At 56.5% G+C, this 27070-nt stretch overlaps 11 protein-coding genes across 11 annotated transcripts; 2 read left to right on the forward strand and 9 right to left on the reverse strand.

Annotated features, from left to right (window-relative positions):
* Positions 1-363: 363 nt before the first annotated feature.
* LTR77_004037 (uncharacterized protein) lies at positions 364-751 on the reverse strand (the record flags this gene model as incomplete). Its single annotated transcript, XM_064801291.1, has 3 exons — positions 364-510; positions 567-664; positions 736-751. 3 exons carry the CDS (start codon positions 749-751, stop codon positions 364-366), a joined length of 261 nt encoding a protein of 86 aa, XP_064659921.1.
* A 166-nt stretch (positions 752-917) lies between these two features.
* LTR77_004038 (uncharacterized protein) lies at positions 918-1821 on the reverse strand (the record flags this gene model as incomplete). The annotated part of the gene is made up of 4 exons (XM_064801292.1): positions 918-1126; positions 1181-1294; positions 1369-1487; positions 1550-1821. The coding sequence occupies 4 exons, from the start codon at positions 1819-1821 to the stop codon at positions 918-920; spliced, it is 714 nt and encodes a 237-aa protein (XP_064659922.1).
* Positions 1822-4400: 2579 nt separating this feature from the next.
* On the forward strand, positions 4401-6471 carry LTR77_004039 (uncharacterized protein; the record flags this gene model as incomplete). The annotated part of the gene is made up of 3 exons (XM_064801293.1): positions 4401-5099; positions 5152-5519; positions 5571-6471. 3 exons carry the CDS (start codon positions 4401-4403, stop codon positions 6469-6471), a joined length of 1968 nt encoding a protein of 655 aa, XP_064659923.1.
* A 166-nt stretch (positions 6472-6637) lies between these two features.
* GWT1 (Glucosaminyl phosphatidylinositol (GlcN-PI) nositol acylation protein) lies at positions 6638-8316 on the reverse strand (the record flags this gene model as incomplete). The annotated part of the gene is made up of 2 exons (XM_064801294.1): positions 6638-8167; positions 8221-8316. 2 exons carry the CDS (start codon positions 8314-8316, stop codon positions 6638-6640), a joined length of 1626 nt encoding a protein of 541 aa, XP_064659924.1.
* A 1072-nt stretch (positions 8317-9388) lies between these two features.
* On the forward strand, positions 9389-12145 carry LTR77_004041 (uncharacterized protein; the record flags this gene model as incomplete). The annotated part of the gene is made up of 3 exons (XM_064801295.1): positions 9389-11461; positions 11512-11916; positions 11969-12145. 3 exons carry the CDS (start codon positions 9389-9391, stop codon positions 12143-12145), a joined length of 2655 nt encoding a protein of 884 aa, XP_064659925.1.
* A 349-nt stretch (positions 12146-12494) lies between these two features.
* LTR77_004042 (uncharacterized protein) lies at positions 12495-13838 on the reverse strand (the record flags this gene model as incomplete). The annotated part of the gene is made up of 1 exon (XM_064801296.1): positions 12495-13838. The coding sequence occupies one exon, from the start codon at positions 13836-13838 to the stop codon at positions 12495-12497; it is 1344 nt and encodes a 447-aa protein (XP_064659926.1).
* Positions 13839-14533: 695 nt separating this feature from the next.
* LTR77_004043 (uncharacterized protein) lies at positions 14534-15498 on the reverse strand (the record flags this gene model as incomplete). Its single annotated transcript, XM_064801297.1, has 2 exons — positions 14534-14693; positions 14756-15498. 2 exons carry the CDS (start codon positions 15496-15498, stop codon positions 14534-14536), a joined length of 903 nt encoding a protein of 300 aa, XP_064659927.1.
* A 264-nt stretch (positions 15499-15762) lies between these two features.
* On the reverse strand, positions 15763-16408 carry LTR77_004044 (uncharacterized protein; the record flags this gene model as incomplete). Its single annotated transcript, XM_064801298.1, has 2 exons — positions 15763-15920; positions 15973-16408. The coding sequence occupies 2 exons, from the start codon at positions 16406-16408 to the stop codon at positions 15763-15765; spliced, it is 594 nt and encodes a 197-aa protein (XP_064659928.1).
* Positions 16409-18274: 1866 nt separating this feature from the next.
* LTR77_004045 (uncharacterized protein) lies at positions 18275-19975 on the reverse strand (the record flags this gene model as incomplete). Its single annotated transcript, XM_064801299.1, has 2 exons — positions 18275-19758; positions 19813-19975. The coding sequence occupies 2 exons, from the start codon at positions 19973-19975 to the stop codon at positions 18275-18277; spliced, it is 1647 nt and encodes a 548-aa protein (XP_064659929.1).
* A 1225-nt stretch (positions 19976-21200) lies between these two features.
* On the reverse strand, positions 21201-24963 carry SLN1_1 (Histidine kinase osmosensor; the record flags this gene model as incomplete). Its single annotated transcript, XM_064801300.1, has 2 exons — positions 21201-21510; positions 21590-24963. 2 exons carry the CDS (start codon positions 24961-24963, stop codon positions 21201-21203), a joined length of 3684 nt encoding a protein of 1227 aa, XP_064659930.1.
* Positions 24964-25851: 888 nt separating this feature from the next.
* LTR77_004047 (uncharacterized protein) lies at positions 25852-27028 on the reverse strand (the record flags this gene model as incomplete). Its single annotated transcript, XM_064801301.1, has 2 exons — positions 25852-26952; positions 27017-27028. 2 exons carry the CDS (start codon positions 27026-27028, stop codon positions 25852-25854), a joined length of 1113 nt encoding a protein of 370 aa, XP_064659931.1.
* Positions 27029-27070: the final 42 nt, after the last annotated feature.

Genomic DNA, 27070 nt, shown 5'->3' on the forward strand with positions numbered 1-27070 from the left:
GGGAATGGTTCAGACAATGATACCGTGAATAAGTGAAAGATGTTCGTTATGGTAGTGGACTGGCTCGGCAGCGAAATCGACTACATGACTGCAGCTGTGCCGAAAACCCCACCTCAACTCCAAGGTCCGTCCTCCGGGAGTCTTAGTAGCTGATTGCTCGTGCTGGTGTAGGCATTTTGAGTCTGTATCGGAGCATGATTGTTCGGTGAGAAGAGCAGCGGACATCGTCGTACGTATTGAAATGCTAAAATCGTTCGGGAATAAAATGACAGCATCAACGCCATTGCCCGTGCAACCGGTCAATACCAACCCCAAATGCAACTGACCAATGCATCGCCCTGCAATCGCCTTCCCCGGCTTGATCTACTCGTCAACGCACCCCTTGCATTCGAGGCCACACTCTGTCTCCGGAGCACCCTCCTGGTCAGCTCCAGGGCAGTTCTGGCAGGTGCAGATCTCCGAGGTGAAGACTCCTACCCCGTCGCCTGCAGATTGCGGCACAACATTGGCCTGGACGATGGTCAGCCTGGCGTAATCAAAGCGGGAGAACGGAGAAGATCACATACCCATGGGACTCTGCCGAGGTCAGCAGTGTCGCAGTACCCAGTCATGGCGAAGCACTGAGGCTTAATGTGCATGCCGCAAGTCCAGTCGCCTTCGGCATCTGTTCGTTGCGGAAGAAGGCAGTCAGCATCGTGTTGGACGTGGGAGCGGATATTTCACAGCTCAACTTACCCTCGTCGCCGCACATGTCACTCAGACCTGTCGAGGAACCTGTGGATGTCGCCTCCGAGAACGAAGAGAAGAAGCCAGCCTGCACTGAGACCGGAGCAAGGTCGCTTGTATCGATGCTGAGGAAAGCGCCCACAGTCCATGTTGTGGTGATCTGGCGAGTCTATAGAACGCGGAGAACATCGTCAGCATGAGCATCTCGTGGGATAGGATGAGTGACTTGCCGTGCTGTAGATGTACGTCGCACCTGCTTCGATATACCCCGCACCCAGGTAGTCTGCGCATCCGACTGCTTCCTGAGATTCGACGACAATGGTGCCTTCAAGGCAGCCGGTCCCTTCGCATGGTGGCTGGCCTTCCTTGCCGCACTGAATGAAAGGAGTCCCATTGGGACCTGAGAGGAGGAATTAGCACGACCCTGCGCTGAGAGCGGTGTGATATGACCTACCGGGCCATCCGTAGCCACTTGGCGGGATGCTGGGTGAGTCATTGCCATTGCAGTAGCCGATATTGACATTATATCCTCCACGATCCGTCGTCGTGACGCGGCCGGATCCGTTACCTGCATCCCAAAGAGCAAAGGTTAGTGGATCTCCTAGGAATTGTAAGGTAGGGGTTGGCTCAACACCATCGTACCATCTTGGCCACCATCGTCGGTTTTCTTGTGGAGACAAATTTGCCCTAGGTAGTCTAATAAATCTACCACTTCATTCATGGGCACGTCCAAGTCGGAGTCTTGGTCGTTGCACACATAGCTAAGAACGTCAGCAGATGTACCTATGTTATGATGGACCTTGGAAAACAAGGTAGTCCTTACACGCCACTGGTATTGTAACAGCCAACCCGGCTACAAGAGCCTGCCGCAACATGAACGTTCTGATCGCCTTTGCCCCTCAAATTCGGCTCGTTCTTGTTCTCCGTCTCCCAACCGTCGGCCGAAGGATAGAAGCCGCAAATCACCTCCGACAGGTCTCTCTTCATCAGAAGTCCATCCATCATCATTGTGGCGTTCAAAGTGATGGGCGAGGCCGCCACGATGTTGGAGAAAGCAGCGGCGGCCATGGCGACTGTGTGAGCCTTGGTGAACATGGTGGGCTAGAAGCGAGGCCGGTTAGGGCGGAGTATGTTCTGATGGTGGTGTAGCGGAAGGCTGCTTGGTAGCGAGTGAAGAATTTGATAGCGAGAGACTTGCTGCTCTTGATGCCTCGAAGACTGAAGTAACCGCTACATCTCTTTATATCTTGTCGGTTGTCGGCCATCTTGTCGTCGGCTCTATTTCCAGTCTGATTGTCGCGAGCACATTCGAGCGAAAATGCAACCGTACAATGAATCTCGCATTCGACCTCCACGATGTGAAACTCGAAGGATGATTGTTCGTTGGTTATTTCGGAGCTTCTTGTGCTGTTGCCGTGATGAGGTCCAGTCAAGCTGTGCTGTTCTAGGACCAAGATGGTGGTATGAACGAGCAACAAGCCATTAGTCTGTACCTCGCGGGCTTGGCTCGATCCTTCCCGTCAGCCTGGATATGCTTACATGTTACTCAAGCACCCCATACCCCGTATTTTCAGCATGCATCTTGATCCTTCGTGCGAGTCAGGCGATCTATAAAAGTGCTGCCATGCGTGCATGCATATCCGCTCATCTGCCTTGGCGCATACTATTCCTGCAAAAGTAGCTCTGGTGTGAAGCGCCGCTTGTGTCAAATTAATCGACGAGCCAATGGAACAAGGGTTACCCGCTCAAGTGCCGTACAGATGCTAGGTCCTCTTTCTGCGTGGTGTTGGTAAAGGCTTGGACTCGTGCGGGCTTCCGTGTCTCCTTGTGGACCATAGCATCAAATCCTTTCGCAGCCAATTTCGGTGGTGTAAAGTCAGCCCCGCTGCAGTCTCAATCGATAAGGAATAGTGTTATTGAGCCTTCGAGGGCTTGTTTGTTGCTTGTTACGGAGTGCAACGGAGAGGAACAAAAGTCGATGACACAGTACATACGTGATGGTTGGACTTACTTGACCTCGTCGAGTAGAGCATCTGCACAGTGTAGCATGCAGCGGCAATTGCTTGTCGATACAGCCCAGAATCGTGGAAAACCCTGGCAGATCACCTACCGCGACTAGTAACACGCCTGAAGCAGAGATGGTCCACTCGCGATCTGCTGCCTAGTCTCCTGAAGCTCAAGACAGCATCCTTCGAAGCCAAGCAACGTACACTAGCAAGTCCACAATGCAACTCCACCTTTCGAACGTCGAAATTGGACCAACAATGGCCGCTGCTGCAACATACGTCGGGTAACGCAGTAGCAGCGTTTGATCCTTTGGGGTCTTCTGGCCCACTGAGCGGGCTCGGTACTTGCTGATACCTCCTCCACGCTGCATAACTGCATTTGCTTCTGGTGAGCTTGGAGAGATCTCTGGCCATGGCAGGTCGGCTGTCTCCCAGTAGCATCCACACGCAACAGCATGCCGATAGACCAGCTTGACCAAGTGGGTTGAGTCGTCATGAGCGCCGTTATCAGACCACGCACAGCACGCATGTCTTCCATGTAGACAACCAGGCGAGAGGTAGCAGAAGCGGCCCAGCGGACATATCTAGCAGCCTTCTCTCAGACCCAAAGCAACCCAAAAATGCAACACCGCTTTTGTGGGCGAGCTTTTCTTGTCTGCGAGAAGATCCAACACACGACTGGCTCTGACCTGGTGGGCCACTTTGAGTGTCCCCCGCTTAACGACAATCCTCCTGGTCGTTGCAAGTCCGGCGTCAATATCGGTCTTGTCTGCCGTTGACCACGGTGTCGCTCATCAAGAGCACGTGGGAGAGATAGCGCATCCTCCAAGTACGTCCACCGCGCCACTGATGCTGATGTGACTGTACCTCATTAAGGCGCGATGCGTGTGGACCGGGTGTGGACCGGGCAAGTAACAGCCGGACAAGAGTAGCCTCCCCAGTGCGCAGCCAAGGCCGTAGCAAGGATGGTGCGGTGTTGGTCTCGCAACTGCTCTGGAGATGTACTTGGTCGATGTAGCGAAGGTTTCGGCGGCGCCTCACCATGAAGGATCGCTGGGTGGCATTGGGTGAGAGGTGTTGGTTGCCAAGGATGTTGTCTCGCATTCGCGTCCGGTCCCGTCTCCTGTCCATGCCGTGCTGAAAAATACTCAGAAGTTCTGCTTTGTACGCGAACGTCGACCGCCTTTCAATTCCATCCGACCTCAACGACACTCTCGACCTCACAGACCATACCGTCTTCTCCCATCGTCCCACGCTCCGCCTGCCGTACTGCGGGCTAATATACGCATGCTCTGTCAAGATGCGGCTCACACAGATGAGTATGAGTGTTCGTCTACTGGAGGGTGATCACCCATCGACTTCTCATGCTCCAAAGCATAACAACCCCATTGTCCATCTACACGCACTGTATGGGCATAGGGCTGTTTCTCGATGTGCAGAAGTCGACACATCGTACACTGTCTGGCCGGATCCGGGGCTTCTGGTACACCAGGTTCTTTGTCCTGAAGGTAGGGTAGCAATTGTCTCTTTCAGCATTGTACAAGATTTCTCAGACGCTTCTGCTCGGCCCAATCCCCTCCTCTACCATTCTACCCAACCTCGGAGACCTTTTTCATACGCTTCTGGCAGTGTCAGTATCATACGAAGCACCCCGATTTTCTCGAGACGATGGCACCGAAAACTAGGGCAGTATTCGTCCAACACCAAAGAACCATTCGACCGAACGCAACGAATGCGGAGATCTATGGGGAGTGGAACGCCAAAACCCTTGATCAGAGAGCGCAATGGGTGGACAAGTTCAACGAAGCCGTCGAAGCTAAGGCAGAAGCCATCGCTGGCACGAACGGCCGCGTCCCACGGGTCTTCGCGTTGCTCACAAGACATGCTGATAGAGCCTGGTTCGATCGCGGCGACAAATACTTTTTGTTCTTTGATCAAGTGAGCGAACTCGCGGCTGATCTCCAGCCTACCATCGGACCTTTCCAGCATGCACAGCGCCTGTGGGAAGAACTGCATGCAGCAGAGGAGACGCACGCTGGAAGGAGCCAGGAGAGTCTAGATTACAATCTGGAGCAGGTTCGCGAAATGTATCGCCAGTATTCCATCTTCGACGGGTACCACGATAGCGTCGTGGCGGTTGGCCAAACTCCTCCCGTTGGCGCTGACTCTCAGGGACGCCGCCGTCAGCCTTTCGAGTGGGCTGCACCGAACCGACTTGCGCGCAGGAAATACCTGGCACACGGGAGAGATGTGGAGAGTAACACGCTCGGACTTCCTGGCCAATGGGTGCATATGGAGAGCATAGATGGCGGAATGTCCAGCGGTGGTGTATGGGTAAGATACGATGGCAACAATCAGATCGCCGACGTAAGCGCATCCCTCAGCCCTTCCATATCGTCGCTGACCGTTTCTCAATCAGCGAGTATACAGGAAGACTGCCTTCTCCGACGACCAGGATTGGCGCGACCCTTCGCGCTTCCAGGGTCCCATCAATGACCCCAACCAAAAGATACCCAACGAGCTGGCATGCCATCATGCCTTGCATGGACGACCTGGCATCGTAAGACTAAAAGAAGCTCAGTACGACCCGGCGCTGGTCGACAATGTCACGCAGAGCTATCGCGTCTACACGGAGTGGTGCGAAAACGGCACCTTTGAAGCTGTCGTGAATGCACACCAGGACCAAGACATTCCTATTCCCGAGCCGTTCATTTGGTCCGTCGCTGAGTCTCTGTGCCGCGCCGGCATCTCCATGCGCGGCGAAGGCGATGAGGAGATCGTTCACAGGTAAGACAGCTTCGTCCCATGCCCGACCCAACGCTAACAGCCGTTATCTAGGGATATGACACCCGGGAACTGCTTCCTCCGCAGCCCCCATCCCCATGACGTCTATCCCGACTACCCCCAGGCAGTACTGGGGGACTTCGGACTGGCCTTTGGAACCTTCCTGGACGATCCCAACAACCTCCGATGGTACAAGTGGTGCGGCACGATGGGATTTCTCGCCCCAGAGCAGCGATACTTTGTCTATCAGACGACTTGGGATTACATGGATGAAAGCGTCCTCGGCGAGATGACCAACGTCTACGGCTTTGGTCTGATCCTCTGGTGTCTCATCATGCGCGACGGACTCCCGCACGAACCCTTGTATCTCCACCCCGCCAAGCTGGACCGGACGCTGCTTAGTCTTCGGAATGAGGCTGGGAATAATTTGGGGAGGACGTACAGTAAGACGCTGAAGAAATTGGTCGGAAGGTGTCTTGCATATGATCCCTCAAAACGGCCGGCTTTTGCCAATATCTTGAACGCCATTCGGAAACGCACGGGCGGATACGGGGAAGATAGTGATGATGATGACGATGATGACGACGACAACGAATACCCAGACCTATCTGAGGGGATGCGCAACGGGAGCGCAAAGGGTTTGCGTAGGTCCGTGAACCTGCCTCGTTTGGCTGGACCGCGTTATCCGGTGGGAATGGTGGCACCGCAGGTGGAGGAGGAGGGTGAACAAAAAGGTGGGGAGGAGGGGGAAGAGGAGGGTGGAGAAGAAGAAGAAGATGAAGAGGAAGAAGTAGTTGAAGAGGAAGAAGAAGTTGATGAGGAGGAAGAAGTTAATGAGGAGGAGGAAGTTGATGAGGAGGAAGAAGTTGAGGAAGACGAAGAGGAGGGTGAGGAAGAAGGTGAAGAGAAACAAGAAGAGGAGCTAGAAGATGAGGATGAGATGTCAGACGTTTGATGACGTGGTCAAGTGAGCCACGAGCTGAAGCACAACTCCATCGCTGGTCTACATGTAGTCGCAAGTCGCCTCGACATTACCATTTTACCACCGATCGAGATGGAAGAGTTGTGATAAAACTAGACAGAGCAACGCAGCTCTCTTCAATACTATCTACATGTACACATCACAGCTTAATCGAAACATCCCACCTCTCCAACGCCAACGCCACCGCACACAGCACCCCCATATACCCCACCAACACCACCATAGCCATCGTATCCCCCATGTGCAACGTCTCCATACTCATATTCACCAGCCCCGTGAGCAAATTGGCCAGCAGAAACAACGCCAGTCCATTGCGATTGAAAGCCTTCATGACCGTGCTCGTAGCATCGCTGACCCGCTGTTTCTCCGTAGCCTTGTCCTTCGCATCGTAGATCTTAGGAAAGACCCACGACTCGATGGAGCAGAAGAGTAGAAGCTGCGCGGAGTTGAACGCGCAGACCCAGATGACGTACGCCAGATTGGCCATGCGGCGGGAGACGAAGAGGCCGGGGCCGTAGAGCCACATTGCCCAGACGGCGAGGATGAACCAGATGCCGGTCCATTTGACGAGGTGGAAGAAGGTGGTCTGCGGGTACTCGGGTTTGAGAGGGTGGTAGGAGACTGGTTTCGCGGCTGGTTTCTGCTGGTCGGGTGCGAGAACGGATGCGAGCCACTCGGCGTCTTCGTCCATGGAGTCCTTCTCTGCCGCTTTAGCCTTTTCCTGCTTCCGCTTCTCTTCCGGGTCGACGTCGCGCGGGAGAATGCCCATGCCAGCGCCCATGCCGCCGATGAAGATGGCCAGGTAGCCTGCAAAGGAGAAGACGCCTTCGCGGTTCTGCGAGAGCCAGTCACCGGGGATTCGCTCGGAGAGGATGATATACGCTTTAATGCCGTAGTAGGACTCGTAGAAGATTTCGATGCAGATGCCGATGAGGAATGCGAGTAGGCCGTAGGATGGGAAGACTCTCAAGAGTGGTTGCAGGATGGCGATGGCGGGCGAAAGTAGGGCGAGTGTGAAGAAGAAGTTCCAGTGTACGCCGTACTCGCTGACGTGCTCGGCGTAGTCAAGACCTTTGACAGTCCAGAGGCGGATGAGGCCAAGCACGAACAGCGGCAAAGCATGGCGCATGGAAGCTTTGAGTCTTGCAGTGATGGAGCGTGAGGCGGAGTGCTGCTCCTTGAGCTGCTGACGAGCAGCCACCATGCCAGCTGCGAAGACGAAAGAGCCAACACCCATATCCATGAGTGAGGTTCCATAGCTCTCGGTCTTCGCAAAACGCCTAGGAAAGATCGGAAAGTCGACGGCAAGGATGCTTGCGCAAGTCACAACCATCATCGCTCCCCGGTAGGTGGTAATGAACGGTTTCACGGGAAGAGGATCCAGGTCGCTTCCCGCGTTCTGGTCGTGCGGCTCAGCGGGCTTGCCGTTGGGCTCGGATTTCGGCGGAGGCTTCGCTGTCTTTTCCTTCGCTGCAGGAGGCTGCAGCATGGCTGCCACGGTGGGCAAGATGAGAAAGCCATTCAGAGTCTGCGGTTGGCCGGCGTAGACGGTGGTTGCGAAAAGGATAGCACAGCAGTTCAGCAAGAAGTCGGCCACGGCGGCAGAGACTGTGTACGGCTTGAAGACGCCCTGTCTTTTTTGCAAGATGGACCAGCAAAGTGCGGCAGCCTGCAGAAGTCAGTCAAACTTCGTCTCAGATGGCCGGGTTCTGGGGGACGAACGGGGGCTACGAGCGTCACAAGATTGATCTCCCAGATGTTGCCGCCGCCAAGATACGAGACGGAGGCCTCTTTCTCGGCCTTGTATTCGGGTGTCATGATGTCGTCCTGTACATGAAGATGTAGGGAAGCAGGATGGAGAAAAAAAGAGCAGAGAAGGTCAATCTTCAAGCCTTACCAATACACGCGTGAACCCTGGGTGGACCCGGCGGATGGGTTTTTCGGCGCTCGTGCCGCCGCCTTCCCGAGATGACACGCTGCAACTTTCCGCGACTTCACTTCATCCTCCTCTCCTCGTTCTGGCGCGTCCGTCGTTCTTTGGCTTTGCTACGGCGCCAGCAAGCCAGCATTCTGCGGAGGATTCATGTACTCATGAGTTGAGATGGGTATTTACTCCCAGTTGCACGCCCGTTCTGTGCTTGGTCCAGAAATGTCACAGGTCCGATTGTCTTCCTCTCTGATGCACCACATTTGTAGTATCCCAGAACGAGCGTGAGTATCCTCGAAGGTAATGCATTCCTCATGTAGTACGAAGGTTCCAAGAGATGAGGTGAGCTTGGAGTTCTGTCGCGGTAAGATGCAGGCAAGCGCCGGCGACGCTCGAGAGTCGCTCCTTCCTCTGTTTGCCCCAAACACCCCTCGGGGTCCGCTCTCACATCGCGCCCCTCCCGAGACATCTCCCTCTCGCCTTGTTCTCCATCTCATTCTTCCGCAAGTCAAATATCCTCCTCGCTCGAGTCACGGCACCATTGTCAAGATACTCGACCATGGCCAACACTGAGCGCGACCGCGATATTGCTCCGCCCCCGACATCAGCAACCACCACACCACGAACACAACAAACATTGCTGTCCTCCAAACTCCCACGCCGCGTCATCACCCCCTCCTCCGCACCATCGACACCGCTATGGAGTTCTGTCTCTGATCACATCGCATCCGCCGAGACGACTGCCAAAAAGAATCGCACCGCATCCGACACGCACCGCTCTGTCATGGCCAGTCGCCTTCAGAGCAAGGTACTACCCCTTTCCGCACCACGCCAAGACTTCCGTCGCACGCGCTAATGATATTCGCATAGAGCTCCACGTCATCCTCACCTTCACCATCACTCAACAAACCACTTCCACACGAGAAGCCGCTGCCGTCGCGTCCGATCGCCTGCCTATCCAACATGCCCAGTCCAAGCAAGGATAGTCGGATGATCATCGACGCGCTCGAACAGCCTCTCCACGCCACCATCCCGGACGGCGAGAAGCACGAGTATCCAGCGCTCAAGCCCACATCTTGCCGCTCGACCATTGCGATCTTGCGCAGCCAAGACCGTGGACAGCACCAGGATCATGAACAGCACCAGGACCTTGGACAGCATCAGGACCACCCCGGACAGCTGGAAGCCGGCGCCTTCGCCGTGCCGGGAACTAACTCTTCATTCGCCAAGCCATTGTCAGCCATCGCCACAGCCGCTGCATCGTCTAATAAGACCAACATGCCAAATACATCAGAACTGACCAGTGACAGACGCAGGCCATACTCTGAATCTTCTTACGCCACTGCCAACGAAGGCCCGGCTCCACCGAGTACCCGCAAGACCGCAATCAGCACGAGACATAGCCTCCAGCCCAAGGGTGTGAGCGTGAGGCACTCGAGAAGCGGCGCCAACCTTAACACCGTGACCCGCGCGGCTTCTTTGCAGAACAAGGCTTCCAGCCGCAGCCTTGTCACACCAGCTCATGCTTCAAACACCCAACTTCGCGGCTTCACTGACATCACCGAACCACGAGCCGACGCACCAACAGCTTCTCATCAGTCCCAAGAGCAGATCACCTCCCCCACCAACTTCTCTAGACCGCGCCCTGAAAGCGACGCATCCATTCTCACACCTAGGAGCATCGGAACCGCCTCACGTATTCCCATCCCCGACTCGAAGAAAGCCACCATGATCGATGTGGGGAAGGATAGAACGTCTAGCGCTTCTTCCAACAACTCGGTAGCACAGCCCCGCTTTGGCAGTCGTCGCATTGGAACGCCGGAGGCTCTGAAGATACTGGAGCAAGGCAAGATCAGGAGGCAGTTGCAGCGCAGCAAGCGAGGTGAAAGCCCAAGTGAACTCCAACTACATCGCACTATCACGTCTGACAGCGAGGGATCTGCGGCTGCAACGCCATCGCTCTCGCGCAGCTTCGACTCGCCAGAAGGTACTCTTGTTGCAAACTCGCCGGATCCGCAGCCCACGGCGTGGCAGCTTTACGGGCAGTCGCAGAAGTCTCGTGAAAGCTCGGAAGATGATCTGAAAGGTGCAGCCAGCACTGTTCGCAAGCAGCATACAGAAGCCAGCACAGAAGACATCTTCGCGGATACGTTGGGTGCGCCGCTTCGCGCTCCACCATCGACCAGCCCGTTCACAGCTCCGCTCCAAACTATCACGTCTGAAGCACTACTTCCAACAGGCGGTGCGGGATTCCAAGATGCAGGAATGGACGAAGGCATTGATGCACGCGGTCGCGCTCTCTCGCACCTCGAAGGGAAGGGCAGCCCACCGAAAGCTGGTGTTGATCAGCACACGCTCCGCCACATGTTTGGACATCTCAAGCGTGGCAAGGAGACGACGGACAACAGCCAATCGACGTTTCACCAGAATGCCGCAGCCGCGGACATGTTCCTGGCCATCAACGACCACAACGCGCCAGCCAGCAACGCGCCAGCTCATCCACCACCTCCGCGGCCGACTCAGGACATGACAGGGTATGAGCATTCCCGGCATGCGTACTATAGAGAGGCTGTTGCGAAAGGCTGCGTCAGCAAATGGTCCGACACCACGCCATCCAGCAATGCCGTGTCATCCTCGTCTGATGGCCACCGCGACGGCTCACCAACAGTCGAGCCCAGCGGCCCAGCGATACGGCGCCAACCACCAAAGTCAACCCCATCTATCGGATACCCATCTTCTACCCCAGCCGAAGGATTGAACATGAGCGATGCCGACGCCGCCGACATCATGAACATTTCCTCTCGTCGTTCATCGCCAACCGTGCCATCTGTCGGAAAGCGCAAGCCCGGATCCGTCGCAGCTGCACGCCAGGCTCTTCACCAGAACGAGGTACCATCATTTGCACGCACCACGGCAGCTTCCCATTCGAGGATGACCACGAGGCTGCCAACGCCGACTGCGAAGACGAGCAAGACGCCGGAGCCCGTCGAGCGCGGTCGCACAACCACGCCCAGCGAGAGTCGGTCAAACATCAAGGTATGTCTCACTAAGACCTGTCGTCAATATATATGCTTACCATCTCTCAGACACAGCGTTCGCGCTCCAGGAGCAAGCTGTTCCTCGACAAGGTCGGCGGCCTCTTTCACGGCAAGCGAGACAGGAAGAGCCAAGAGATCCCACCAGTCCCTCGCATTGATGAGCGCCACCTCACCAGGAAAGAAGACAGGTACCCTTCTACACACAACCACTCGTCGTTTGGCCCAGCGCAGACCTCCCAGCTCCCAAGGGCACCAGCACTTCCAGCCCCGACATATACCACACTGCGGACGGTCTCTCCGTCAATCCAGACTGCCTCCGACGCAACCCTGGTGGCCGGTACCTCGCCGCCGAACGAGTCGCAGCGCATCCAGGACTTGGCGAGGTCCCTGGTCGACAAGTCTGTTGTGGAGCGGAATCCGAACCGCAGGAAGCGATTCCTTACCTTTGCGCAGGTGAGTCATCAACATTCTTTTCACTTCGCAATAGAAGCTGATTACGTCATAGGTTCTCAATGACCAACTGATTCATGTGCGCGAAGCGTCGATCAGTGCCGAGAAGGCTGCCTCTGCTGCTCGTGATGCCCGTGCGCATTACGAGATGACTGTCAAGGGGTTGGAGACGGTGGAGAGGATGGCGGAGTTGAGCATCTCCCCTGGCGCCTCTCCTCCCCGCCGCCCATAGGGGTGGGAGGAGCGCAGCGGGGGAGGTGGGGCTGGGGGGTGGTTGGGCTGGAGGAGAAGGGGGCGTTTGGTGTGCTTTTTGGGCGGATTCTCCGCCGTACAGAGCGAGATCTCGTGGGCACGGCGTTGCCGTGGGTAGGCGATGGGCTCCTCGAGAAGGGGCGGAATCTATATAGTATATCATAGCCCCAAGCGCCTCATCTCGACAAACAAAAGTGCCTTGAAACCCCTCTCACACCCCCCATGCCTCTGTAATCTATTGCTGCCTTCGAGAAGGGACGGAAAATTGAGCAGACGTTGAAGACATGGTATCGTATACTACTCTATCATTACCTCATAGCACGAGCTTCCTAGTACTCCGTCAAAGCTGGCGAGCCTTCACAGGGCGGCGCAGAGAACTTGGTCTGCACATACACCTTCTGCATCCCATCCTCCCGCTTTTGGAACTTATAGTACACCTTATCCAAATCCTCCACCTTAACCCGGTGCGTCACCATCTTCAACGGATCAATCTCACCCTTCTGGATCCGCTTTAGCAGGTCCTCCCAGTAGAGGTGCACAGGCGCTTGACCATTGCCGATGAAGCGGATGCCGCGCTCCATCAGCGAGCCGATGTTGAAGTGGTTGGTATAGCCCACATACACACCAGTGATCCCAACACGACCGTAGTTCTTCACGCTCTCGATCATCTCGTTGAGGATCTCGCTCGTATCCGTCTCCAGACCTGCCGCGAGCTCGATGGTGTGCAGCCAGCCCTTCGGGTACTCGCCGGCGACACACTCGAGCGCGACGTCCGGGCCGTGACCGTCGCACATCTCCTTCATCTTGCTCACGACGGCTTTTTGCCCCTTGAGCTGCGAGAAGTCGACCGTCTCGACCTTGGGGTACTTCTCTTTGACGTAGTCCAGCCGCCAGTTTTGATCGATCATAATAACGCGGCTAGCGCCGTTGATGAAGGAGAAATCCGCGCACATCTGGCCGATCGGGCCGGCGCCCCAGATGGCCACGACATCGCCTTCCTTCACCCCCGTGTCGACGACGCAGTTCCAGCTCGTGGCGATGACGTCGGAGAGGTACAGACCCTTCTCATCCGGCACATCGTCGGGGAGCTTGAGCAAGTTGACATCCCCGTACGGCACGCGCGTGTACTCGGCCTGACCCCCGGCGAAGCCGCCGGTGAAATGGCTGTACCCGAACATGCCCGCCGTGCGACCGCCGTACATTGCGTTCTCGATCGTGTTGGCGTTTGTCCTCGCGCACTGCGACGAGATCTTCTTCTTGCAGTACATGCAGTCCCCGCAGGCGATCTGGAAACTCGCCACCACCCTATCGCCCTTTTTCACTTTACTCACAGCACTTCCGACCTGATCCACGATCCCGCAGAACTCGTGGCCTAGGATATCGCCCTTCTCCAGCTCGACGACGCTGCCGTGCAGCAGGTGCAGGTCGCTGCCGCAAACGGTGCTGCCCGTGATTTTGAGGATGACGTCGCGGTCCTCGATGATCTTGGGCTTGGGGGTTTCGATCATCTCGACGGTGTTCTTGCCCATCCACGCGAGGGCCTTCATGGTCTCGGAGGGGTCGCCATAGGCGGCGCGGTCGCGGCCCGGGTTGGTGACGTCTTGGGCGGTGACGGCGTTGTCGCCGTGGCCGAGTTGCTGCTCGGCTTTGGCTGCTGCTTGGGAGACGGCCATGGTGGTGGTTGTTGTTGTGTTGGTGGTGGTGTGGTTGAGTTTGTGGGATGGGAAGATGAGATGGAAGAGAGTGTGATAAGGAAGTGAGAGTACTTAGCCTACACCTCTGAAGCGTCTGATGTGCCTTCCCTTACGCAATTGCCGAGCACATGTGAAGATGCCTGTAGTCAATCTGTGTTTTGACGGCGAGAGCAGATCATCATGACGCCAACCATCCAGCCGTGAAGCGGGCTCCGAGCGAAATGCACGAATGGCGTTGTTCCTTGCAGACGCTTCACAGTCCACCGCACAGTAGCCCGACAATGCCTGCTCCTTTGCTTGCAGAGACGGAAGTCATGACGATGCTTGCAGGGTGGTGTTGGTGGACGAGGCCGAAGAGAGGCCTGCCACGCGACCGTTCATCTGCCGAAAGCTTCGGTTGCTCGCGATGAGCCTCACTTCGGGACTTGTCCGAAGTACCCGGGATATAGCCTTCTTGAAGGCGTGTCTGCGGAGGAAGATGACAGGTAATAACAGACGGGTGAGGCCAGTGACCATGCGCAGGCGAGGACGAAACAACAGCGAGATTTTGACAGACTACAGTGACGAACTGAAGGAGGGAGAGAGGCACTCGGTGCATAGTGAAGATAGGAGGTATCCTGCGAGACATTGATGGCGTTTTGACATTTGCGAAGACGGCTTGGACGGCCAGGATATCACACTGCTCGGATCTTCCTCATCCTGGCCATGCTCTCCCGGTACAGCGGACTGTCCACCCCCAAACACCTCTGCTCCATGTCCAGTCCCAGCCGTGAGCATTCCTTCGCTGCCACAGGATCGTTAAGCTTGCAGTTACTTTCCGCAGCGGAGAGATACCTGTAACGATGGGTCAGCGTGGTCAAGAAAAGCCTTCGCAGCTCTAAGGACACGATACTCACATCGTTCCCAACTCCCTCCCCGCCAGGCCCTCCCGCTCAAACATCTCGATCAGACTCATCATCATCTCCAGCTCCTCCCTCCCACCCTGCTCACCCTCAGAAAACACTCCCAACTGCTCCCTCACCACCCTCCGCCTCTCCTCGCTCTCCGCACCCTTCACCGTGCTGCCGTCGCAAACAGGACACCCGCAAGCAAATCCATACCCTTGCGCCAGCTTCGCCTGCCGCGAACTCCTCACAGCTCCATGCTCGGCCAGATAACTAATCGTGATCTCCTGTCTGGACTCAATCAGATGCGTGGCGTGCACTGCGAAGCCGTCGATAGCAGTGTTGAAGTTCCCTTGCGCGTTCGGCACACACGAGTGGTTGAGGCGCGAGATGTCGTGGAAGATGGCGCGTCGGTCGTCGCCGATGTTGAAGCAGTTGTTGCGAAAGGCCGCCAGCAGAGTGCTGTACTCGTTGATCGAGAAGAGGCTCCTAGGAGTAGTAGTTAGGGCGCCGCGGAAGACATGGTATGCTGCTTCGCTCCAGTCTAAGATCGCAGGCTTCTTGTTGGCGTTGACAGATAGCTCGCTGATGTACTTCCTCGCTTCCAGAGAGAGTCTCCTGAACGCTGGTAAAAGGTCGCGATCAGACGTTATCGTGAAGGTCGGCAGCTCTGCCAGGATCCTGGTGCCGCGCTGGATCGCGCGTGTCGCGAACACCCCAAAGCCTTTTGCTCCCGCATTGCGGATGTTGTACATTCAATTACTGGCGACATGCGATGCATCTCGAATGCTCTTGCCCGTGGCCAACTTCGCCAGAAAATCAAAGACAATGGAGAGATAGAATCACAAATTCGACGGGCGTGCTGAGAGGTACACGAGGCAAAAAGCTCAGGCTCAGGCAGAAAAGTCGCTGTCGTCTTCTGATGTATCAACAGAATACATGTTACGGACTGCGTTACGACTAGCCATAACATATCCATTCTCGGACGCACACGATCATGGTCCCGCCGCTTGTTCACCTTACAAAGTCAAGCCGGCGAGTCCAATCGACAAACCAGTAAGAAGGCCATCGACAATTTGCTTCACCAAGATGAGCAGGTTGTCCACCACGTTACGCAAGCTGATCAACAGTGCCGAGAGCGAATTGACGAGCGGGTTCAACGACCCGAGAAGTGAGGCTGGCAATAACGTTAGCACGTAGAACGGTCCCAGAAGATGAGAACAACATACTCAACCCAAGCGTAGCAACAATATTGTTCAACGCCCCACTAACCTCCTCCAACAACCCCGCCACCAAATCCGCCAGTGCCTGATCCGTCTGTCTCTTCACTTTAGCATCAGCAGCAGCCGGCTCGAGGGCATCGGTCTCCTTCTTCGCGGCGCGAACAGCAGCAGTGATGGCCCGGATGTTCTGACGGTACGACTTGGCAGCCGCTTTCTTCTGGTGCGGCGTGCTGGAGTCCGAGAGCGACGCGGCGGTCTCGTTGATGGCGCCGGTGTACTGTTGGATTTCGGTGTAGAGGTCGCTGACGATGGAGTAGGCGGAGGAGATTTGGCGGCGCTCCAGGGGGGCAGCGACGGCGTCGACGGCTTCAGGGGCTGGGGCCGGGACGGCGAGGGCGGGGAGGATGAGCGCTGGAAGCGCGAGGAGGGAGAGGAACTTCATGGTGTGGGAAGGTGTGGGTGGTGGTTGAGGGAGTGATTGAAGGTTGTCTGAACGAAGGACTGGATGATTGAGTCGAAGGCTGCTGAGCTGTGAGAGAGGAAGACTGTCAACGACGAAATGGTCTCGACTCTTATACCTGCGGGTCTTCCTCTACCATTGATCGTCCCTCACGACATCTCAAACCCGTGACGCACTGGTGGACGTCGCCAGGGATCTTCAACTTGGTCGAGACCCCTGCGTTCAGCAGCGTGCTTAACGCTCCTCCGGGGATCATTCAATATTGATCGTCATCATATGGGAGCTTGGACGGCCTTGAACCGTTCAACCCTGGAGCGTAACCCTGCTCAGGAACAGGACGGAGAAATACTGGAGTAGGAAAGGCGGCGAATGATGTCCTGGTGATCGTGATGTTCGCGGGTATTGTTGCTGCTGGTTGGCACTCTCAGCGCGGAGCGGTGGATGAGAACGCTGCTATTGGCCAACGTATCTTGTTGAGCACTCTATACTTCGACGGTCGAGGCTGGAATGATGGCATGGCCATTGCTCGCTTGTACTCCAGGACAGCAACGACTGGTCCAGCGCAGACGGCTGCTCCATTACCCACAAGATCTAGTCCACTGTGGCCCCTGACCAGCGGCTCAATACTGCGGTAACAGCGGCGCTTTGCGCAAGAGACGTCACAACCGATGTGATGGCGTTCGTTGACTGTTGCAGACAGGTGCCACGTGGCGTCAAAGGCATGGAGAAGAACCTCCGTATGGCCTAGCAGCACGGAGTTGTTCAAGGAAAACCGGGGGATGGTCATCCTGGTCGCCCACTAGCTGCCATCTGCCGTTGTCTCACTGCAAGACCGTTGGGCTACTGTGAGATTGTTAATTCTCCGATGTGAGTGGACCAGAGTGGTGCTCCGTGGCTCTCAACCCGGTCGATTCAGCAAGGTGATTGCAGCCGTGAGCTAGGTGAGACAGCACGAGCACATGGTTCGTTCCACTCGATGAACGGCTGTTGGCGGTGTTGGAGGTGCCAGAGGGTGAGACATTCCCAGACGTGGAGCTTTCGTTACCCGGTCCGGTCCACCTTTGTCTTCTGCAATGAAGTCACTCTTCCAGCCTGTCTCCCGTATGATCAATCAAGTGAAGTCAACAGATCACCACACTGCCGGCGTCTCCCGACGGCGATCCGTCAATCATCAATACGGCCATCTCAACAAGGCTGCAGATATTAATCTAAAGAGATTGGAGCAGTAAATGAAAGAGCACGATGCTGGTACTCACGGGCCTACACCACACTGGCGGTGGTAGAACGAATGGACTGCCGAAAGCCATACATGAGCTTCAACGGCCGGAGCCACTCTGTCTCCTTGTTTCGTCCCTTGCAATACTGCGCGATACCTGCGGTGGAGTAGAAAGTACTGTACTATAACCACAGGGTTGTCGTCGCGACACAAAATCCCCGATCGACAACATCCCTGTCCCCTCCCCCGGACCACCACAAAACTTGGCAACGGCACATCATCAAGGCTTCTAGTCTCTAAAGCAAGTTCAACCGAAGCCGGTTTTCTCTGCCTTCCTCCCTACCGGCTGTTGTCGAGGTCTCGTTCGTGCTTCAGGTTGCTCGCTTCGCAGCCGATCACATAGGTAGGCTGTCAACTGGGAGTCTACGAGCAAGCCTGAACCCTGCCGTTCAGCTCGACGTCCACTGCAGAGCGAGCACGGAATGACGGAGTGGAAGGGAAGGGAAGGAATGGACGGGGCATCGGGCATACAGCTATCGTAGTGATCGTCATATCTGAGGCTCATTTAGCTCGTAGCGTCCGCGTACTGATAGTTTCACATCATGCACGGCAGAATGGTGACGCTGCTTCCTTCACCCTCCGCGCCACGCAGCCATGCCTCCTCTCAACGCTCGCCGCAGCTGCCCTTCCGATCCCAGGAGTCCGTCTTTCGGCCTCCTGCTCGATAGGACAGGAGGCCTGGTGGCCGGTACGTGAGGTCTACTTGACGGCGTGGGAGGTGGTGCCTTCGCTTTCCTCCCTTTGGACAACCATCGCGACATCCTCAGACTCTTCCTCCCATTCCCACTCTCCTGGTGCGATGTGATCTCCAGCCGCTCCATCACAGCAGGCAAGCGAGTAGTTGGTGACAGCATGATCGGGATATCCGCGGTGTCCTCACTCCGACGCGAAGCATGTTGTCGCTTCGTCACCGGCCCAAGAGCCTCGTCCCACGTGCCTGAAGTCAGCTCGACATCGTCAAAGTTGAGCTCCTCGATGGTGCGCTTGTGCGCCGCGCAGAAGTGGGCGATGTCGTCCGCAGCAGCTTTCGAGTTCTCGAACTCTGCGTGCTGGAGCTTTGGGAAGTGCAGTGGCGGCAATGCTCTGCGTTTTGCAGGCGGTTCGTGGTCGCTGCCAGTTCGCGATGCAGGATGCTCCTCTGTCAGTGCGAAAGGTTGACGCTGCCGATGAATGGGTATCAGGCCCTTCGAGCCGATCCATCGGAATTTGAAGGTTGTGAGATTAGATTGAAAATTACGGATGTAGGTTTGGAGAAGCTTGAAGTGGTCTGGCTCGTCGGCTGCTGGCGATGAGCGTGGTTTGACGACGTGCAGTGTCAAGTTCTTGATTCTTGACCATCGTCGTGATGATCGAGGTGTTGCGCCGTAGCCGAGGATGGGTGAGAGGTGAAGTATGCCTCCGGGATGGATTGGCGAAAGGGTCAACGTATCCAGCGCGTTGAGGTTGTTCTGCTCCACGGCAATGCGAAGGGAGATGAGCGCGAAGTCGACCGTGCTTCGGCGATACTGTTGAGACTGATTGTAGCCAGGGCAGCTGACCTTCAAGTGCGACAAGTTGACAAAGGCGGAAAAGGCGCGGATGAAGGCCGGCACATTGGTCGCCGCGTGGAAGAGGGTAGGCCACTGCCGGGTCAGAATCTCAGTCGTTCCAATGTCTCCATACTTCGGCCGTTTCGCTGTCGACGCCTCAATCTGCGGCGTGTATGTGAAGCTTAACTCCGCTCCAGTCTCCGGGTCGACAAGCGGTGGAAGAAAAGTCTCGGGCGAATGTGGTACATTAAACCGTAACGTCTTGACGTAAAAGCCCAGTCGGTCCAGTGCTGCCAGTCTGGCCGGCCGGGTGAACGTGCTCGCTCGAAACGTAATCGCAAGGTCGTTGAACAGCGCCGGCGCTGCTCGTACACTGAAGTCGTGACATGCAAGTCGCAGACTCGCGAGGTCTTCTTTCGGGACGCATGAGAGGAAGGTGTCGCGGCATTTGTCTTCGAGCCAGAACTTGAGGAAAGTGCTGCTGTCGCAGAGCACGAAGCTGCAGACTGATGCGTAGAGGCCGGAGGCTGGTGTGTTTTGTCAGTTGTGGCGACGCTTCCCTGTGCAATGATCGTGCATACATCGGTCACTACTGGTATCGATCTCGCCAAACAGCAGTCGACTCCCTCCGCTCCTCGAAGTCCCCACTGATGTCGCCGACGCCGCGGAAGATGTCGTCGAGAAAGCAGAGGAAGGCTTGCTAGCAAGGAGATGCCCGGTGGGCTTTCCTTGGTTGCAGTTCATAACGAGAAAAGTGAGTCATTGATAATACACCGTCAATGGGTCGATAGCAACAAGCACATGCGTCCTGATCGCGATCGAGAGTGGAGAGTGTGGTAGGTAGGAGAAAAAGGAAACACCCGACAGGACTGAGGCCATGCCCTTTACCACGACCACGACCTCGCCCTCGCCCACCTACCTGCCACGAAGAAGTGGACCTGTCTGATCTGCAAAGCAAGCACAGTGACTCACCGTCTCCCATCCGTGGTCAAGATCACGGCCTGGTATGCAGCGTAAAAACACGCTACAAGTCCATCGAACGCGAAATCAGAACTGTAGTCGACGAGGTGAATGGGCTGACTTCGGAGGAGGTTGGGGGCTCGGAGGCGCGGCTGCGACCGCTGCTGTTTCAATGCTGCAGCTTTGATGCAGGGCTCGAGTTGGCAGATCCAATGGGCGGCGTGGCGGACGAGCGCTTATGCAGTGCAGGTGGAGCTTCAGACCGGTAGAACAGAGCAAGATGTAGACTGCCGCAGTGCCCTGCCTCTGGCTCGACCCGACGCGTGAGGCATATACTGGACAGGCGCGCTCGTGGCGAAGGTGGTGTTGTTTGTTGTTATGGAGAGGGGGAAGTCAAGTGCACGATTGCGCGCGAGACGAATCGGAGAGGTGAGCCCGAGGCTTTGGGTCGCCACGTGACGCGCTCACTTTCACGTGTCCGATACGAATCGCGTGGCCGCAACTTCGACGACGTGGAATGGACGTGTACGAGAAGATATACAGCAAAAGAGCTCAAAGTCGTTCCATCCGTGCAACGCAAAACGCGTGACCATCCCCACCCAGCTCAGCTTATTACAGTACAGTCCTCCTGCTCACAGAACCCCCCTCCATATATCTCTCCATGCTCATCATCCCATGCGAGCAGAGAGAACAACGCCCCGGACACCCTCGCTCAATGCAAACAAATCGAAAATCCCATTTCCGCTTGCAACGCTTTTTCCGCCAGGCCAAAAAACTCCCTGGATCAGATCTCTTCCAACGATACAGTTTCCTCAAGCCCTTCCAGACGCGCCTGTACCGCGTCGCCAACACCAGACCGCGTAGCAACGCCTCATCGCCGCGTAACACGACCGACGCGTTTCCCGGTCGCTGTTCAGACGGACAATAGAGTTCATCTCGTGGCTCCGTGCTGCGACTTCCGAGTCCGTAGCTCGTCTTCCTTGTCTTCTCCAGCACCTGCAGCACCCATTCACCCACTCGTCAAAGGCGAAACAGGCGAAACAGGCCTTTTCGTCTCATCCTGCGACATATTCCTCGCCGGCATCTCCTCACTCCCTCCCTGCTGTGCGTCCCCGTTCACCCTTTGCTCGGGCTTCTTCTCCCCCTCCCCACCACCACCCCTACCACCACCATTATTCACAACCACCACCGTAGCATTCTCCGCCACGGCCGCCAAATTCGCCACCTCGGGCGGCGTCGCCTCCTCGTCCTCCTCGGGTATGGGCGAGCAGTACTCCTTCAGCACCTTCTTCAGCTGGGGTCGGCGGATGGGCTTAGACCTATTATCCACGAAGCCACGTTAGCAACCCAAAAACCCCCATCGTAGTATATGGGGAAGGGGGGGTTAAATATACGCACAAGAAATAATTCATCCCACTCTCCAAACAATCCTTAATATTGCTCTCCTCAGCAAACGCACTCAGCGCCACGATGGGCGCCTGATAGCCCAAATCCCGGATGAGCCGCGTACTCTGCAAGCCGTCCACATTCGGCATCTGCACGTCCATGAAGATGAGGTTGAAGGGCTTCTTCCTCTCCTCAGCTTCCCCACCACCAGCAAGACCTTCGCCTTCTCCGCCGCTGGATGTTGTTGGAGGGGAAGTAGTAGCAGGCGCCATGCTCTCTTTGACGAAATCCAGCGCCTCCTGCCCGTCTTTCGCGACCGTGACGTCGTAGATGTCCTCCAGCTTCAGCATGCGCAGCACGACTTCCTGGTTGACCTTGTTGTCTTCGGCCACCAGCACGCGGATGCGGTGGCCGCTGCGCTTGGCTTCCGCGGCCATCTTCTCCATTGCTGCGGGCTGCGAGCCGGGGGATTCCAGAGGTTGCGAAGCGGCGAAGAAGGGCTGGCTGAGACCGACGAGTCGGGGCTGCGAGTCGGTGCCTAAGGTGGGTGTCGGAGGCGGCGGGTCGACGTGTTTGGCATCCGCGCTGTCGTCCGTTAGATGTCTGCTATGCCGTGCTGGCGTCCAGTCATTGCTATCGGACGAAACCTGCCGGTGCAGTTCGCCTTGATGTGGGATATCGACGCTCGAGCTCGCCGAGCTGTCGGCGCGAGTCTTGAGATGGCGCAGCGGGATCTTCATGGTGAAAGTGCTGCCGGAGCCGAGGGTACTTCGGACGCCGATGGAGCCGCGCATCAAACTGGCCAGCTGCGAGCAGATCGACAAGCCCAAACCGGTGCCGCCGAACTTCTTGCTTAGACCTAGATCACCTTGCACGAACGGCTCGAAGATCTTGTGCTGAAGCTCGTCCGGTATGCCGGGGCCGGTGTCTGTGACTTCGAACTGGAACAAGAGGTAGGTGCCAGGTGGTGGCGACGGCGGCCGTTCGTAGAAATTCGGCAAGACGTGCGGCAGAGCTCGGTGGCCCAAATCGGTCTTCGTACCATTCAGAGTCGTCTCGGACATCTGCTTCCTCGAGGAAGCTTGTCGGGATTGCTTCGACTGCCTCGACTGTCTCGACTGTCTCGACTGCTTCGAAGCGGACGAATTTTTCCTGCTGGACGGCTCGTAGGGTTCTGCCAAGCAGCGCACTGTCAACACCACGGAGCCGCCTGCTGGTGTGAACTTCAAGCTGTTTGAAACCAAATTGATGACGACTTGAAGAATGCGCTGCAGATCACCCCAGAGGATCATATCCTTCAACCTTCCAGTTCCATATGGACCCAGCTGTGTCATCTGAGATGAGAAGTTGTCGCCCGCCGTATTCTGCACGCCCTCCCACTCCACTCGCAGGTCGATTTGCCCTTCCCGAGCCTGCTTGTCGAAGATGGCTAGCACTTGCGAGCTGACATCCCGCAACCGGAACTCCTTCTCGTCGAGGCTGAGATGCTGTCCGACCTGGTTCTTGCTGAACGTCAACAGATCAGTCAGGAGATTCAGCAGCAAATCACCAGACTTGTAGATGACTCCCAACGACCGCTTCATTCGGTCCATGTTGTCCTCCGACATGCACACCGCCGTCATGCCCAAAATCCCGTTCAGCGGCGTCTTCAGCTCATGCGAGATATTCGCAATAAACAGCGTCTTGCTCTCATTCGCCGCCTCGGCCGCCTTCTTGCTCTGCTCCAGCTCCGCCGTCCGTTGTTGCACCCGCTCTTCCAGCCGCGAATACTGCATCATGAGCTCGTCCGACATCTCGTTGAACGTCCTCGTCAGATCCGACAGCTCATCCTTGACAAACACCTTCCGCTCCTTGACCTTCCCCGGTATTCGGAACGCCTCTCGTTGTTTCCGCTCTTTCCTCTCTTGCCGGCCTTCGCGCCGCCTCTGCCGCCAATTGCCCAGCATGGTGCTCGAGCCCGCGCCCTCTTTCCTCGCTATAACTGTCGTCTCCGCCGCTTCCGCATCGCCGGTATCGATTATGCCGTCTTGACCGGGCTCGAACGACTCGAAGGAACCAAAACTGCTCCGACTGCGTGACATGCTAGGAGGTTCCATCGTCTTCGCAGTGGCTTCTCGTAGTCTTCTGATGGGTAGAGATGCAAAGTGCGCGAGTGGGAAGGCCAGCAGCGCCATGAATCCCGCCGTACCAAATACGCAGCCGAGTAAGATGTCTCGTAGTCTATTAATCGGAGCCCAGACCTCGCTCTTCGCCTGCTCAACAATGACGAACCAGTCCACGATCGGTGTCTGCGGAGTCGCAAAGCCGGAAGCCACATTACTGCCAGCCTCGTTGCTTCCTTGAATCTGGGATCCGGAATTGTCCATGTTTCCCGTCGCATGGGTGATTGCCGAATACACGGCCGGGTACGCTTTCGCCTGGAACGGCGCGTTGGCCGTACCAACGGTATGATCTGGATGTCGCTTGTGGTACGCCTGGCTCAACGGGAAAACGTACTCTACTCGGAAGTCCTCCGGAGGGTTGTTGTTGTTCGTCTGGTACGTTATACCATTCCCGAAGGTGTTCTCGTTCGCAACTGGTCCGACCAGAAGAGTCTCTCCCGTAGAGCCGAGCCCTTCCGCCGAATCCAGCACTTGCTCGATCAGCCGCGCATCCATCGTGACACTCAGCCAGCCAAGGACATCAAATGCACTGGTATTGTTGATGACTGGAAGCGTGATGGAGACCAGGGAGAAGGTGTCGTTCACAATAAGCGGGCCCAGTAGCAATGCTGATTGAGCTTGCGGGCCGATTACAACGTCTCCGTACCGCGCTTGCTGGACAGATCTGCCGTCATCGTCGTAGGACGAGTACGTGAGCGCTGGGTAGAGTTGCGGCGGATACCCCAACGACTGGCCTCCGCAATCAGAAGCATTCATGCCCAGCATTGCGGGCTGGCCGTTTGGACAGTTCACTGGAAGCTGGACGCCCAACGCATTCGGACCTGTCGTGCTCAGTACAGGCGCCGACCCGGCTGGACCGCTGGCATTTTTCGGCATGATGACAGTCTGGAGCAACAATCCCTGACCAGCTGATATGGCGGCCATCATGTCCGCAGAAGCATCCTCCCAGTTGTTTGCGGTGTTGTTGCCATTCTCGTTGTACCTGTTGAGAGCCGCCTGGATGAGGACGCGAGTGCTGATGAACGTCGCGGTGGTCTGCATCAAGGCCAGGTTGGCCGCCAGCTGGCCGGCCTTGAGAGACGCCGTGAGGGCCAGGCGGGACTTGCAGATGCTGAGGACGTAGTGGTGGTTGGAGATCCATGTTGCGATGGATATCACTGCCAGGCCAATGAGCGACGACAGCAAGATGAGGAGGGCCAGCTGCTCGCGGATTGGAATGCGCATGCTGGGCGGTTCGTAACTGATAGCACGTTCGGGCGCTGGGAGGGTATGCGAGTGTAGCCTCTAGCTGTCCAGGTGCTCCTATTGCCCGCCGTGCTCCCAATGCTTCTGGCTGGGTGCTGCCGAAGACAGCCCAAAGAGGTTGTCCGCTCTCAGCTCGTCTCCCATGTCATTCCTGCTTGCTATCTCATCCTACGTCTGGCCGGTCGCGTGCAAGAGAGTAGTATAACCTCGGGCTGGGGTTGGATGTGAGACTGGGTTGGCGGCAGGCTGCGCAAGCTGGTGGACGCTGGTCGAGGGATGTCGCAGGTCGTCTGTCGATGGAATTCGTAGGTCAGTCCTCAATGTCCAGCACAGTCAAGCGAATGGATTCTCAAGTGGTGGTCGTGATGAAGGATTGTTGGACTCTCGGATGAGGTGCTGCTGCGCGCTCTCGCTCCTCGCTTGATCCACGAGTCCAGACCAGCGGAATGCTGGGGAGACCTGTCCAAACCAGGCCTTAGCGGGCCGGCTAAGTCATCCTTGCGACCTGCAACATCCTCGCTGAGAGAGGAGTGCAGCCGCCACTCTCTATTACTACATCAAGATATAATACGTACTCACTATATCGATTTGCATTATCTGCACATCCATCTCATCCGCTTCACCTCGACTTCTTCAATGGCTGTGGAGCCCCACGTGTTGTTAGTTCTACAGACCACATGGCCGCGGTGGCTAAAACTCAAAGATCCTCCACCCATCACAAACGGTTTTGCGGAACCGGCCCGAGGATGCTATACCATGTCTGAATATTATTGAACACTGTGAAGGACCCTGAATGACCTTGTTCACAATAGCGTCACATTGCCAGCTATATACAATCCAATTGACCATTCATTACTACCATAGCTCTCACGACGAGGCAGCATTCTCCCCATTCCCCACCACCACACTCGAGTCTGCCGGCCCTTCAATCAACGTCTTGATCCCCTTCGCCGCCTTGACGTCCTGGAACGCCGCCTCCGCCTCCCGGAACTTGACCTTGCCCGTGATCAACTCCTTCACGCTCAACCTCCCCGTCGCCACCAACCCGACCGCCGTCGTGTAGTCGCCGCTGCCGTACCGGAAACTGCCCTTGGCCGTGATCTCTTTCGTACACAGCGCCATGATCGGGAAGTTGATCTCGCTCTTGCCCATGCCACCCTGCACGTACGTCCCACCAGTCCTTAGCGCATGCAGCGCAGTCTGGATACAAGGCTCCGCGCCCGTAGCATCGATAATCGCATCCGCTCCCAGCCCCAACTCTCCCGCCTCGATGATCCGCTTCGCCGCATCCTCTCCGCTCTCCTTCTGCGCGACAACCGTCTGCGTCGCGGCATACTTCTTGGCGAAATCCAACCTCTCCTCGTTCATGTCCACACTAATCACCTTGCTCGCCCCATACGCCTTCGCCACGGCACAACACAACAACCCCACCGGTCCAGCTCCAAACACCACCAGCGAATCTCCCGGCTTAATCCCCGCCTGCCGCACAATATGCACTCCGACGCTCAACGGCTCCATCAACGCCCCCTCCTCCAAACTAATCCCCTCGGGCAGCTTGTAGCAGAAATCCTCCGGCAGCGTGTAATACTTCGCCAGCGTCCCATCAATCGGCGGGGTCGCCGCAAAAGCCATATCCACACACAAATTATACTTCCCCTCCTTACACCTCACACACCTCCTACAAGGCACGCCAGGCTCCATGCACACGCGATCCCCTATTTTCAAACTCTTCACTTTATCCCCCACACTCACGACCACGCCCGCCGACTCGTGCCCCAGCACCATGGGCTCGCGCACGATGTAGGTGCCGATGCCGCCGTGCGTCCAGTAGTGCACGTCGGAGCCGCAGATGCCGGTGTAGCGGACGTTGACCAACACATCGTACGGGGAGCGGAGGTGCGGGATGGGGCGGTCTTCGTAGGTGAGGGTGGGGCCTTTGGGGTCGAGGATGAAGGAGAGGTTGTGTGTCTGGTGTACCATATTCATCATTAGCTTGGGAGAGTTCGTTGAGGGAAATGGGTGGGTGGGTTACTTGGTCGCCCATGTTGATGGTGTTGAGCTAGATGAATTGGCAATGCCTGGAGGT

Source organism: Saxophila tyrrhenica, assembly GCF_035928015.1.
Source record: "Saxophila tyrrhenica strain CCFEE 5935 chromosome Unknown scaffold_6, whole genome shotgun sequence".
Classification (NCBI taxonomy): domain Eukaryota; kingdom Fungi; phylum Ascomycota; class Dothideomycetes; order Mycosphaerellales; family Extremaceae; genus Saxophila; species Saxophila tyrrhenica.